Source organism: Mobula birostris, chromosome 11, assembly GCF_030028105.1.
Source record: "Mobula birostris isolate sMobBir1 chromosome 11, sMobBir1.hap1, whole genome shotgun sequence".
NCBI lineage: Eukaryota > Metazoa > Chordata > Chondrichthyes > Myliobatiformes > Myliobatidae > Mobula > Mobula birostris.
This window is the reverse complement of record NC_092380.1, coordinates 61780497-61796330: the sequence shown is the minus strand read 5'-3', so window position 1 is coordinate 61796330 and position 15834 is coordinate 61780497. Positions and strand designations below refer to the sequence as shown.

Sequence of the window (15834 nt, the reverse complement as noted above, 5' to 3'; positions counted from 1 at the left end):
ATTCAGGCTATGCTCTCTTCCTGTTTCTGCCATCAGGAAGGAGGTACAGAAGCCTTAGGATCCACACTACCGGATTCATTATTACCCCTCAATCGTGGGGCTCTTGAGCCAGAGGCGAAAGCTACACTCAACTTCATTTGCCCCACCTCTGGACTGTTCCCACAACCTATGAACTTACTTTCAAGTGTTTCTCATCTCATGATTGCGAAAATTATTTCTTACTTTTTTATTATTAATTTATTTATTATCACATTTGTTGTCTTTTGCACATTGGCTGTTTACCTGTCTTGCTGTGTGCAGTTTTTCATTGATTCCATTGTATTTCTTTGTCTTTACTGTGAATACACACAAGAAAATGTATATGGTGACATATATGCACTTTGATGATTAATTGACTTTGAACTTTAAGGTCTCCCACCATCCAGGCCATACTCTCTCCTCACTGCTGTGATCGGGAAGGAGGTGCAGGAACCTTAGGTCCCACACCATCAAATTCAGGAACAGTTATTACCCTTCAGCCATCAGGCTCCTGAACCAGTGTGGTAACTTCACTCACCTCAACTCTGAACTGATCCTACACTTTCAAGAACTGTACAACTCTTGTTCTCAGTGTTATTTATACATGTATTTATTTTTGTATTTGCACCCCTTTTCTACTTTTGCAATTGGTTGCATGTCAGTCTTTGTGTGTTGTTTTTTAATTGATTCTATTGTATTTCTTTGTTCTACTGTGAATGCCTGCAAGAAAATGGTGACATATACATACTTCGATTAAAAAATACTTTGAAATTTGAAATCCTAAGCACTTCAGTTTTAAGTGACCACCCCCTTATCTTGTGACCATGTCCATTCATTTCAGTCTCTCCCACTAGTGGAAACATCTAACACCTATCCTATCGTGGTCTTACATATTCCAGTAAGACCATCGTGCTTCTCTTCTAAACTACAAAGAATATAAGTCCAATTTAAGAGACAATGGTTTTAGTCTCCATAATCAGTTACAGGAAATTTTAGTGCATCCAATATTTTATATGAGGTAGGCTGTGGCTAACCTGAAGAAGGTTTCACTGTGTGATTGAGCTTAGTGTCATTAACATACAGGTGGAACTTGAAGTCAGACTTTAAGCCAAGGAATACCCTACAGATGATAAATGGAAGGTGGGTCTAGGAGAGCCCAGAGGTTATTGCACCAATTGGAGGGAAGGCATTGGTTATGGGTTGGATAACTAATGGAGCCAAACAGAAGTAGCTCCACCCTTGGAGTAGGATAGTTTTGTATATATATTATTTATTTATTGAGATACAGTGCAGACAGGCTTTTTGAGCTGTGCCACCCGGCAACCTTAACTTTAGCCTAATCTCGGGACAGTTTACAATGACCAATTAACCTACCAGCCAGTACGTCTTTTGACTGTGGGAGGAAACTGGAGCACCTGGTCATGGGGAGAAAGCACAGACTCCTTACAGTCAGCGGTGGGAATTAAACCCGCTGCTGGCACTTTAAGGCACCGTGCTAACCACTACACTACTGTGCCGAACCTTAACAGCAATGAGAGCTGCAGATAATTTGAGAGAGATTAAGAAAGTTAGCTATTGACAGTTGAGGTTCCAAAGAACGTCACCGTGACTCTGATTAGGGTTATTTTGTTCATGTAATGAGGCAGACCTCAAGCCAGAAGAGTCTTGGATATGCATTTGAGGATCAAATGGGCCTGGATTCAGGGAGCTTCAAAGGTAAGAATGTGAGGTTGGAGTTGGAGAAGCCATTTACAAAGAAGAGGAGGGGTCTCTATGTGAGAATGATGATGATGAATTTAAAAGCAGGGAAAACTATTAGATGATGTTGATACTGCCTCCCTCTTCAAGAAGAGGGAGGCAGTATCAACATCATCTAATAGTGAGGCCAGGAATGGAGATAGTATGATCAACCTCATGAGTGTAAAGAGGTAGATCTCATGGTCAAGATAAGCTTGTTCAGGGCAAAGCAGAAGATGGGAAAGGAATCAAGAGAAGCATGTAATAATGGGACCAGGAGAGAATATAAGATCTGGGAAAGCACAAAGGGGAGAGAACAACAGAAAGGAAGCCAAATGGTTGGTCTTAATCTTTATGAGAAAAGAAATACACAAGCTCTTCATATTGTCAGAAGGGGCAACACAGCTTCAGTGAAGGAGAGAAACAAGGTTTAATCCAGCCAAATCAATGCCTGATTTAAAACAGCTTATCAAGGGCAACACAGGAGAGCAGCTAGTAGCTGTTGCCTCATAACTCTAGTGATCATGGTTCAGTCCTGACCTCCAGGTGCTCTGTGTGCAGACGTATTCTCTCTGTGACTACATGGGTTTCCCTTCCATGCTCCAGCTTCCTCCCTGTTTTCTAGGTGTTACTTTGATGATTCACTCTGTGCTCATCCCACCTCTGATGTTACATTATGCAAGCTGTCCTTCAGCTCTAGACTGGGAGTGTCACATTCAGTGACAGTACATTCTTGTCTCCATTAGTTTGTCTTGACAAATATATTCAGGTTGGTATAGCTTATGGTGAGATGAAAGAGGTTTAAACGAGATCTAAGGGGCAACTTTTATATTTTCATGCAAAGAATAGGTGGAATGAGCTGCCAGAGACTGCTGGAGGCCAGAACTCTAACACAGTTTAAGAGGAATGCATACAAAGTGCTGGAGGAGCCTAGTAGGCCAGCCAGCATCCATGGAAATGAACAAGCAGGCAACATTCCTGGTCCAGACCCATCTTTCGGGCTGGAAAGAAAGGGGGAAGATGCCAGAATGGACTGGAAGAGGGATAGCTAGAAGGTGATAAGTGAGGCCAGATGAGTGGGAAAAGAAAAGAGCTGGAGAGGAAGGAATCTGGCAGGAAAGCAGAGTGGACCAAACAGGACAGGGAAGGAGGAGGGCACCAGCAGGAGGTGATAGGCAGGTGAGAAGAGGTAAGAGCCCAGAAGAAGAGGGGAGGGGGAGAGGCAGGAATAAGCAGGAATGGTAAGATATAGAATTAATAAAGAAAAGAGGGATTAGCATAGACAGGCTGAGCATCCGCATAGATGAGGTGGGTAGAAGGTCCTGCTTCTACTGTACAGTGCTGTGTGACTCACGGCTCTTTAACTGGATCTGGAAGAGTACCACAGAAATAAAAACAGAGTCAAGAGAACTAAGATATGAGAGAGAGGCAGACCAGCATTAAATAAACACAAAATTCAACAGTTGCTGGAAATCTTAAACAACACACATAAAATGCTGGAAGAATTCAGCAGGTGAGGCAGCATCTATTGGGGGGGTGTAATAAGTAACTGATATTTTAGGCTGAGACCCTTCGTTGGGACTAGAAAGGAAGGGAGTAGTAGCCAGAATAATAAGGTGGGGAGAGGGGACGGCACACAGGCTGCCAGGTGTAGGTGAGATAGGTGTTCTGGTGGGTGGGGGAGAGGGAGTGAAGCAAGAAGCTGGGAAGTGATAGGTGGAAAGTTGGATAGGAGTGGTTTGTGGATCATGGAAGAAAAGGAAAGAGGAGGGGAGCCAGAGGAAGGAGATGGGTAGGTGGGGAAAGGGGTGAGAGGGTAACCAGAATAGCAACTGGTAAAAGAGAAAAGGCAGGAACGAGAAGAGCTTACCAGAAGTAAGGGAAATTGATGTTTATACTATCAGGTTGGAGGCTATCTCAATTCTTTTTAATTCTGCTTCTTCAGGAAGCAGAAATGAAAAGAGGTGAGGTTAGAGAAGAGAAAATAGGTGAAGAGTTGAAGAATGCAACACAACCTTAATATTGATTATTACAAGGGGTTTTGAAAGGTTTCATGACAAGGCTGTGAAGACAGGAGTGGATGATTTTACTAGAATGCAGAGACTTAAGGAGGAAAGGAGGACAATGAATTCAGAGGAAAATGAACACGAGGAGTTGAGATGAAAGATGAGCCATTCAGTGCAGAAGATGGAGGAGGAAAGCAGAAAAGAAATATTATTAAGGAATCAGCTGTAATATTTAAAGTGATAATGAAGAACATGAGGTGTAAAATTCTGCTGCATAGTATCCTGTTTTATGGGTGTTTTGTTGATGACTCACCATCTGTTGATTCCATCTCTAATGTGATTTGGACGTCATGCAAACTGTCCTTCAACTGTTCGCTGGGAGGGTCAAGTTCAGTGACAATACTTCTTCACCTTCACTTACTTGTGGTTGACTCGCAGACTGGTTGGACTGCCTCCTTGGATTTCTGAACGGAGAGTAGAAAGGAAATGGCAGATATGTTAAATCAATTCATTTGCAACAGTCTTTACATAAGAGAACACTGCAAATCTTTTTAAGGTGCAGAAAGACTAATTTCAAATTACATGGAGGAACTTGTAAAATTGTTATTCACTAGGAATAAGACAGTATTATTGAAACTTATGAGGTCAAGGATAAGCAAATCATTCAGAACCATTTACTGCACCAATGGATTTAAGGAGGTGACTGCAGAGATGATGGACCAGTTGATGGAAAATTTTATGAACTCACTAAATTCAATGACATTACCAGAGATGGGAAAACAGCCAATATGACTCCCTTAATCAAAAATGGAAGAAGATAGAAGGCAGGGAATTTTATGCACCTAGTTTAACATTTATTGTTGGCAAGATGCAGAGGGGAAGTCTAATCAAATCTAGTCTATGCGGTTCTATGAAAGTAAATAATGTTTGACAAATTTGCTCAAATCCTTTGAGGATATGGCAGGAAGAAGTAATAGAAGTGGACTTATAGATGTAGTATATTTAGATTTCCAAAAGGCATTTGACAAAGCGCCACACAGAGTCTGGTATATAAAGTAAGAGTTCTGGGTATTTAAGGCAGCATGTTAGCATGGATTCAAAACTGGCTGTCACACAAAAAAAAGCAGAAAGGATAAATAAAAGCATCCTCTTCAGGATAGAATGATGTAACTAGGGGAGTTTCCCAGAATCTGGTTCATGGCCTTCACTTTTTTTTATTAACTACATTAATGATCTGAAAGATGGAAGAAAATATAAGCTTTTCCAATTTGCTGATGAGTCAAAAGTAGGTGGAAGGGGATGAGGACATTGTGATTTGATAAAGGAATATAAATAAGTAGAATCATTGGGTGAAAACTCAGTAGGTGGAAGGGGATGAGGACATTGTGATTTGGTAACGGAATATAAATAAGTAGAATCATTGGGTGAAAACTCAGTAGGTGGAAGGGGATGTTGTGATGAGGACATTGTGATTTGATAAAGGAATATAAGTAAGTAGAGTGATTGGGTGAAAACCTGGTAAGTAGAGTTTAACGTCAGGAAGTACGATGTCATGCATTTGGTAAAAGGAATTAAAAAGAGAATTATTACCAAGAGGAGAGAGAGACTGTAATGATTAACATTCAGAGGAATCTAGATGTTCTACTACAGTAATCCCAAAATCTAGCAATAAGTACAATAAGTAATTAAGAAGGCAAACAGATTATTAGAATTAATTGTGAAGGGGCTGTATTTAAGAATAGGGAGATTTTGTTACTTTTATACATAGTGTGATGAGGTCACACCAGAACTGGTGCACAGTTTCAATTCTCCTATCTAAAGAAGGACATAGTAACGTTGAATGCAGAGATTCACTGGACTAATTTCTGAAACAAAAGAGTTGCATTCATTGGAATGTGATAAAATGACCTCCTTCAAACATATGCATTCTTAAGGGGGCTTTGCAGAGTAGATGTTGAGATGTTTTCACCCACAATGCAGCCATAAACAAGTTAAAAGTTAATGGGTAGGTAACTTAAAACTGAGGAGTGTAGAAATTTCTACTCTAAGAGATTAGTGCACCTCTGGAATTATCCACCCCCGAGGGGGGGTGGAAGCCAGATCAAATGAAGTACTTCAGGTAGAGATAGCTAAATATTTGAAAGGCTAAGGAACTGAGGGTTATGGGGAACTGGCACATAACATAAATTGAGGTCAGCCAAGATCAGCTGTAATCATATTGAATAGTAGGGCAGGGCTACTCTTGCTTTTATTTCTCCCGTTCTAATGAATACACTTGATAGGGTTACAGTAAGAAGAATTGAATATGAAAAGAAAAGGTCAGGCTTACACAATCTACAGGTCGCAGGATCAAGGGTAACAGGGATGAGAGAAGGAGTGTTAGGCATGGGTGTAAAAATAATCTTAGCCTTGGGCAGGAAAGTCCTTGAAATAATATTGAGGTTGCTATTCAGATTTATGTTCCAATATATGCATTAATTATTAGAAAACAGAATGGTCCATTACTTGGTATTAACATTGCTGAGGCCTGACAATCAGATAACATTGACCAAAAGTTCAGACGGGATTTGCCACATAAATTATATGTCTACAAAAGGAGAGCAGAATCTGAGTCTTCTGCATTGAGTGATTTGCCCCACTACTACCCCAAACTCCATGTGATGAATTCCAAGACACTAATCAAAAAATGTGACAGAATACTTTCCACTTCTAGGGATGAGTGCAACTCCAGTAACACTCCTGAAGCTTGACACAATCCATTTAAGGCTGCCAACATTCATTACTCCAGGAGTTTATAAAGTGGCTGAAGTATGAAGAATATAGAAAATACACTTGCCTAAACTATTGCAACAGCATCTTTCTTACCTCATGAGATTGCTGTGGAAGGTACATGGGCACAATGCTTCCTGCAGGATCTTCTCCAAATCACTCATTCCCCTGATTTGAAAATCTATCACTGTTCCATCATTCCTGGAATGCCATCCTTGGAAATATTGATGGTGTGACTTCACCCGAGGACTGAAATAGTTCAAGAAAATGATTCACTACCATCATCATTAGGGCAGTTAGGGATGCAAAATATATACTGGCCTTTCCAATATAATCACATTGAACAATGAAGTTGAAAAAACAGCCTTTATCTAATCTATTGATTGAAAGAGCTCAGAATATCAATACCATAAATAATCTCACTCATGACTGTCTTGTACTACCACCAAAGTCACTATTAGTATCTATGTCTTCTCACAAAACAAAACATTACTGGAAGTAGCAGAACCTATCCTGTATTATTGCATGGGGGAAAATATTTACACAGCTGGCACATTTACAAAGACAGTGTGGTAGACTACAATGATCGATGCTTGGCCTTTGATTGTTCGAGACAATGTAGATGAAGGAACAAGATTCAATCTGCCTGAATTCACAGCTCAAGCTTAGATAGAATGGTAAGTAAACTATTTGGAGCAAAAGCAGAATATTTATTAAAAAGTGAGACACTAGAGGTATTAATATATCCAGAGCAGCTTGAGCATCCCTGTGCACGAATCATAAAAAAAAGTTAGGGCACATGTGTAGCAAGTAATTAGGAAAACAAAGCCTAAATTGTCTTTACTAAAGAGGTCTTAGAGCACGAGTAGAGGGAATAAATTTAATGACCTGTTATGTGCACTGATTGCATGATAGAGTAATGTATGTTCATTGTAGTCTGCTTTTGAAATTCAGTTCCAGTTCAATTGAAATTTTCAGGACACTCTACATGATATTCATTTTGTGTTTGAAGTCACAGACAAATTTCCAGTCTTTTAACTTTGTGCAGGCCTTGGAGAGACCATGCTAGGAGTAAAGTGGTACAATTCACATAAAGAAAGAATACTTGAGTAAAATGAAGTGGAATGGAAATTCGCTACTTTTGAGTATAGGGGTTTTCATATGAGAAATGATTGAAATGACTACGCATGTAATCCCTTGAGAATTAAATTGATCCTGGAATACAATACTAGCCTGGAAGACTGTAACCTGTCCAGGCAGAAAGGAAGGCTTCACTGGTTCTCATAACAGTGCAAGAAACCACAGGTGGATAGATCAGAATAGGAATGGAATGGAGAATTAAAGTGGCAGGCAACTGAAAGCTCAAGGTCACTCCCGTAGACTGAGCATGGATGCTTTGCAAAGGGATTATCTTATTATTGAATTAGCCAACTTCAGACAACTTGCTCTTTCTTTCTATCTGCATCTAAACTGGCCATTTCTGACTCTGGTTCTGTTTTACTCTCTCCATGAGAATAGCTTGGCCTACTGCCACTTCCCACAGTCGTGTTATTAGCAACATATGGCATAGGCAATGAACCTCTAACAGTTTTATTAAGCCCCTTGGTTTTATCCTATCAGATATATTTCCTTTGTTCTACGCGTCCATTCCACACCTGCTACCTTACTGTAAACAAACTCATTTTCTCTCATCCCAAACTGGACAAAGAGTTTGAAGCTGAAACATCAACTCTGATTCTCTCTCCACAGATGCTGTATGACCAACTGAGTATTTCTAGCAATTCCTGATCTACGTAGTTTTCAAAGTCATGAGATACATTCACATCTTGCTTTGAACGATGAATTTGAAAAACAGATTTTACCTAATCCATTGATTGAAAAAGCTCAGAACATCAATACCATAAATAATCTCACTCACGGCTGTCTTTTACTACCACCATGTTTATTGGTCCTACAGCCAGTTCTTTTTTTTTCCCACAAAAACTCAAAGCAGCTACATATAGGTCAAGTAAACAAAAACAAAAAGCAAAGAACATTGCCAGATCTGCCCCATAAAAAGTAGAAAGGGCTCCAATAAACCATTAGAAAATAATCAATGATCATCCACATAAATTACGGTATAATGAAAAGAAATCACGAAACAAAATTTAAAACTGAATGCAATCATTTACTCATGTACAGTAAAACTCCATTACAATCTCCCACAGAGGCCAGGAATGAGGGTGGGTCTGCAGCCGGAGCCAGCATGCTGTGTGCTTGTGTATTTTCCACTCAGCTTAAACACACCAGCTTTGCTGGAAGATGCTTTTTTTAAATGACTTTTGTTCTAGCTTCACCATCTGTCAAACACTGTCAGGAACATTCTATAGGTTGGACTTTTCCCCCCCAAGACTTGTTTGTCCTTTGGATCTGCTGCCCTTAATTCAGATCGTGAACTCCAGATGCTGATTAGATCTTAGGTGGTGTCACGCAGATCAGAATCAGGGTTATTATTTATCACTGGTTAATATTGTGAAATTTATTGTATTGGGCAGAGATATGCAAAGTTTATGTATGTAAAGGAGTTTGGAGACCAGAGAGATGAATCCAAGTGGAGGGGCTGATTCCAAAAGAGCTGACCCATAGTGTAATTTAGAAACAAGCCACTCTGTAGAGAGCAAGAGTACATGAACACCCATAACAGATAAACCACAGTTTACAACTGACAATAAAAATGAACAAAATTCACTTAGAAAAGGAACATCTGTGTCAATATGGAATACACATGTGGCCCATAAAATATGTATATAAAATTCACCATAGAGAATATTTCAATAGAATTATATTTTATTTATATTAAAACAAGTTTATTTCATTGAATGAAAGCACTACTAAATGTCCTAAAGACTCAAACAGCTTTGAGATGATTTTGGGTTTCAATATTTGATTCAGTGGAGAGGAGAGAGGCGGTTTCAAAGGAGCCATGGGAGATCTTTTAAGTTGTAGATAATGCAGCACAGGGCACAGACAGATGATGGAAGGTGATGGAAATACCATTCAACCAGGTTGATCTGTCCTGGGCTGCACTGTATCCTGTGAGTTGTGGTGCATCTATGCTTCTTTGGTGACGATGATGTTTCATCCCATTCCGGCACTAACTCTTGTGGATACTGGTTGACTATCAAAGGTCAGGAATGTATGCTGTTCGGCAATGATAATTCAACTCTCTTTGGAGTCTAGCTGCTATTGCGGCCAGAACAACTACACATTTTGTTGCCTTTAGAACTGTTACACCGTTTGAGAAAGGCGAATGGTTACTTTCCTGATCAATTACAGTATGGTACAATACAGTGAGCCCAGCAAGTGATGCACGTACACATTTAGTTAGTATATAAGAAAATACAAAAGTAAAAAAGAAAAAAAGTTCTGACTCATTTCGCTAATGTAAAAGGATTCTACTATACTATTTTAATATTCCAAGAGAAGTACAAAAAGGACACCCTCACACCACAAAACACGTACAAAACAAAACGTTCATTTAATTTCTTAAGCGTGACATAATTCAGTACACAAGGCACAAAACATGCAGCAACATTTCCTCAAAGGAAATGAGACCTGCGCATTGTGTTTGATACCAACTCACACGTCCTTGCCAACTGTTAATGATAGTAAAATCTATCTTGTATTTCTGATGACATTCAGAAGCTAAAATGACTTTTCTTTTGGATAACATATCATCTAAGTCCTTTGATACAACCCTGTAATCCATTCCCGGACAATATTAATAAGGTTTTGTGTGACTCTGAAATTGATATACCACAACAGAAACTGTAACGACCTTTGAAATACAGTATAGAGTCTGCGTGATCGACACTGAGGTCCGTACGGCAGAAATATCTGTCGGCGTGCTCTGGGAAACTAACCCTCAGCTCTACAGAGCTGTAAAATTTAATCACCTGTGTCAAAACCGTAAGGGCCGTGTGTATGTGATTTGCGACCGCACTATCAATGAACACACAACCATTGGTTTACACATGCATTGGCATGTTGTGTGTGTGTGTGTGTGTGTGTGTGTTTTTATATTTTGTGCAAATCTGTGTACCTGCTGGAGGTAATGCGTTTGTGAGGACAATTTATATATACAGTATACAAGTAGATCCGTGCACAATTATGTTTTGCGCTAATCGCTGGTTTGTCAAACCATCACCCTAAAATCAAGTGTTTTTTTATAATCTAAAAAAAACTGAATTGGAACAGTGAAGTATCGCTATTTTCGAGCGGTATTGTGGCTTTCCAGTTGGAAGCACACCTCAATGTTAGTGCGGTTCATGAAGCAACCTTCTGACAGTTGTCACGGTTTCTAGGACGGCGCACGGTGCATGAAGGAGGCGGTGATGGTGTTTGGGGTGCGGAGGGGTGGGGGGGAGTTGTTGGTGATGGTGGCGTGGACCTGAATTCACGGCTGCGCAGCGCTGCTGCCAGCGGAGACGGAGAACAACGAGCTCCTCCTTCCAATGCGCTGTCTTTTCTTCCTCTCGCTCGCTTCCTTCCAGCAGAGCCGGCCTCCGCCGAGCCGAACAATGTAAGAGCATCACCTGATCGATCAACATCGAAGCTGTGTGATCGGTTTGCACGACAGAGGAGGTGGCTATACCTGAGCCTGGGGAGAAGGAGAAAGGTCAGCGCTGGGGCGAGGAAAGAGGCGGGGAGAAGGCGGAGGGACGGCGGACAGATGCCTGGCCGCTGGCCGCGGTGCTGAATGATCAGCTCAGTGCACGTCTCCACCTCCCGCGGCAGTACACCAGGAAAACGACCTCCCTCCGCGACATGTCTGGTCGAGGAGATGGGCATGGGCGACGACAACGATCGCATCGTGATAAACGTGGGAGGGACTAGGCACGAAACGTACCGGAGCACCCTGAAGACCCTACCCGGCACTCGGCTGGCATGGCTCACCGAGCCCGGCGCCTTCGCCAATTTCGACTACGACCCCAAGGCGGGCGAGTTCTTCTTCGACCGCCACCCGGGGGTCTTCGCTCACATCCTCAACTACTACCGCACGGGGAAACTGCACTGTCCGGCCGACGTGTGCGGACCCCTGTACGAGGAGGAGATCGCCTTCTGGGGCATCGACGAGACTGACGTTGAGCCTTGCTGCTGGATGACTTACCGGCAACACCGAGACGCCGAGGAGGCTCTGGACAGCTTCGAGTCTCCCGATCTCAACAGCGGCGATGGCGACGGCGGCGGCGGAGGAGACGGGGTGGGGGACTCGGAGGACGAGCTGGACACGAAGCGCCTCGCCCTCGGAGACTGTTCCCCTGAAGCGGGAGCGAAAGCCTGTTGGTGGAGGAAATGGCAACGCCGCATCTGGGCTCTCTTTGAAGACCCCTATTCATCTAAATATGCACGGGTAAGGGAAAATACTCAGCAAGGCTCTGCAGCATTTAACTATGAACTACGCTTAAGAACCTGTTGGTTAAATGAATAGGGGCAGGGGGAGTTCAATTTCTAGAAGCATCTTAAATGAAAGAATGTAAGTGGCAAGTTTCCATTGAAGTAATATAGAAAGAGCGGATTTAGGGAGGCGCGGGTGGTGAAGGTAGGGTGGGAGATAAGTGTGGAAGGGAGACCAATAGTCAAAACTACATGGAGTTCCTGGGAATGCAGAATGATTGCATGAAGAATCCAGGAGATCCAGATTGAGATCCTGTACTTCTCGTTTTGGTACAGCGAAGTGAGAAGATTGCAGATTGCAGCAGGTTTATGGAGCCAAGTCGTGGCTGTTGCAAAACTGCGCGGACTACCAATAAATGTAGTCTCGCTCAGCGCATACGGTGGGAAGAGGTTTCAGATAGATGGTTCAGATTAGCACAAAAAGTCCATTTTTTTCAGCACCTGGTAACGTTTGCTGAGGAACTGTCTTCCTGTGTGTATTGCGTTCTAAAGATACAAATATTGGAAATTGTTAATTAAATTGATATGTTTGTTGGACGGGGTTCAAGCATCTGCGTATATTGGAAAGCAGGGGTTATTTTTAATTCGGAGACCTAGTCCTTCTTGTGGAAGAAACAGTGCTCATGCACAGCGGGAGTGCGCTTCAGATTGGGGCTCATTGATATTCCAGAGGCGCACACTGTGGGTGCAGACTGCAGAGGAACCTGAGAGTCGCCACTTTAACCTCAAATCCTGGGTTTAAATACTTTTTGAAAAAAAAAGAATTGTGGATCATCTTACTGAAAGGAGATAATGAATCACGACACTGGGCTTCGATCTATTTTCTCTTAAAGAAACTCCGGCTAGAAATAGCAAGAATAACGCAACAGTATTTACAGCAAAGACTATTACAAAGAAAAGCATCCACAAGTGCCAGAGTGTATTTCAGCAGTTCTACAGTTTGTGAGATTTAATGTTAAATTGCCGATAATTATTTATCTAATCTTAAAGCTCTTGGGAGCGACTGTCATGTGCCCCCAGTTTTAAAACACATTTTTTTTGTTTATTGCTCTATAAGATGTTGTGCTATCGCTGACCTCAGAAAATGAAGGTTATCGATTTGCAGATTATTCAGGGACTAATGACAATGTGCAGGTTCCAGACAAGCACTCAAATCACTCAATCACCTTAGCGCCCAAAGAACAAAACCACTTATTTCAGATATGGTAAGAATCCGTATTCTGCTCGGGTGCAAAATCGTTCACTGTATTCACTAACAACGTAACCGATATTGAAAAGCCGCATCTAATTCACGTCCTCCTGCTAACGTGCGAGCACAGACTATATTTATTGCGCCGGTTTCCGAAAGAATTTAGATAACGATTATAGGGATACGGGCAGGAGAAAGCGGAAATACACATCGTGAAACCGATATCCCTATTTATTTGCAGTATTTTTACATGCTACTTGTTGATTGCAATGTAACCCGGAGTCAAAACTTCTCCCTCCCGTGCATAAAGCACAGCAATCCGTGTTTGTGTTTGTAAGAAAGGTTCACCAGCGACACGAGGATGCCTTTTCCAAGATGTCTAATGTGATTCCTTCCGTTATTATTTCCAGGAGTAGTTCCTCTCATTTATCTCCCTCTGACTGCACCAGAAACACATTTCTGCCTGTTATTTTACTGTACTACCTCAGAGAATTCCTAGAGAAAGGCACCAAGGGGCAAGGTCGAGACTTTCAGGAACCAGCGAGTGTTTCCTCGATGTTCCAGCAGGTGGTACCTCGCACAACGTCCGATTTTCCCGAAATCTCTGCAGTAGGAAAGGGAACAGCTGATTAAACCAGCCGCAGAATACAGCCAGACAGACAACGTCGTCGCCCAGCAGTGGTTCTCTGAAGCTTGGCAATTAACCGTTTAGTTTGATGCAGTGCTCAGACAGATCATTTGACCTTGAATCTGAAATAATGCGCCTTCCTGAACATTAAACAAGACTTGTCTTACAGGTTGTCCACAAATTGCTGCAGGAGCTGGTATGAGATCCTTATCTCAAGAAATTAAAAATAACAAACAACGTTCATGGATGGAAAGCCCCAACCAACATCAACCAGCAAGGGTCTTTTTTTAAAGTAACAATATAAGTTACCTGGTTTAGTTAACGCAATGTTGTAAATAGCATGCCTTGGAAAATGTCTTTTCAGCGCGAGAAACAAAAAAGAGGTAATAATTTAATGACAATGGCATAAGCGATAATATGGAAGGACCTCTCCGTAATCAATGTTTATAATTAATTCCGCAGGATCGTTTACATTCTCGTTTTGCTCTCTGTTGCGTTTTTATGGTTTTCTTATTCTTGAATGAATTCACAATTGACAGGGGACCAATGCAGAACAAGCTAGGTAACTGCACATTAAAATCGGGACCATTCATTCTAAATGAAATTCTCAAGGGTTGGATTAGGCGAGGGAGGAGTAGGAAATATACATGGACAAGTTTCTTTGGAAGAATAATAAAAATATGGAGCGCAGCGTTCAGAAAGAGTTTCTAGCAGGTTAGATGGTTTTTCATTTGACCTTCCTTAGTGTTGCTAAATTAATAATTTGACAAATTTTAGCCTCCTTCTCTACGGTCTTGAAAAACAATATCTGAAGGAGAAAATATGTTAGACACAAACTTGGTTCTAGTTGACAGTGGATGTGAGTTGAGGGTTAAGAGTGTGGTTGTTGGGGAAGACAGAGCACATTCGTTCTAACGTCATCTATGTGATCAGCCTCTCTTTGTGCTCAGGGCACTAAACCAAACAACTTCTCACCAGTTCTTCTTTAAAGGAATAGTCACGTTGAAGTTAGATCACACAACAGGTCACCTGGTGCCCCTTCACCCCTGGAAACTGGGATCAAACCCAAGCAGATTTTTGAGATAGAAGTCAAATCTTATAGCTTTGACCCTGCATAGAATTGAACTAATTGTCCAGATACTGGTGCTGATAGTATCTAAGGCACATGCTTGATGGCAATTTTGTCCTAAATTACAGATCATTATAGGGGAGAAAAAACACCTTTATGCATTAATGTGAATATCACCAACTAGACCAACATTTCTCAGCATCCTTCATTTCTCTTGAGGTATTAGTGGTGAACCACTTCTTAAACCATTGTAAGAGAAACCTCTCTCTTACAAAGGGTCCTCAAAATTTTGTGGGTAGGAACTTCAGACTCTGAAACTATCATCCTTCATAACGTTATTCTCGAGTTCATATTGCTTACTTCCACTGAGTTTCTATTCTCCATGCAATGAGCTGCCAAAAATCCACACAATATAACAAAATACTTAAACTCTCTGCAAATTCAAATTGACGTCATTTTGTAGCATAGTTAAGGCTCAGATCATAAAGTAACAAATTCTGTTTTGATTTCTTCTGGTGCTTTTTCTTTGCACCAACACAAAGCTGTAGACTTAGCAAGAAATCAGGCCCTTCAGCCTAGCAACATCTGCGCTGACCGACAAGAACTAATTTTTGCCAACCCTCCTCTAATTGAATTTTATTTTCCCCACATTCCCATCAACATTTCTACCACTCATCAACACACATCAGGTAATTCACAGTGGCCAACTAACCTACCAACCCATCATGGATGTGGGGGAAAGCCAGAACATCTAGATGAAACCCTTTCAGTCACAGGCTGCAGCTGAGGTCAAACTGAACCCAAATTATGGGAGCTGTGACAGTCATGAGCTACTCTATTGAGCCTTTCATCCTATATCATTTATGATGCCTTTATTTTGCTTCCAAAATAATTAAACTCACATTTTATTTTCTCCATTGAACTGTATTTGTGGTGTGATTGTCATTCTTTAAGACTGTAATCCTTATTGCAGTCTGGGATT

General features: G+C 41.3%; 1 protein-coding gene across 8 annotated transcripts in view; it reads left to right on the top strand.

The window, feature by feature from the left end:
* The first annotated feature begins 11268 nt into the window (after positions 1-11268).
* LOC140205513 (voltage-gated potassium channel KCNC1-like) overlaps positions 11269-15834 on the top strand; it is a 79261-nt gene continuing 74695 nt past the window's right edge. For all 8 annotated transcript variants that reach the window (XM_072273134.1, XM_072273137.1, XM_072273135.1 and 5 more), the window contains exon 1: positions 11269-11922. In XM_072273134.1, the coding sequence (XP_072129235.1) occupies positions 11269-11922 (654 nt within the window). The remainder of the gene's footprint in view (positions 11923-15834) is intronic.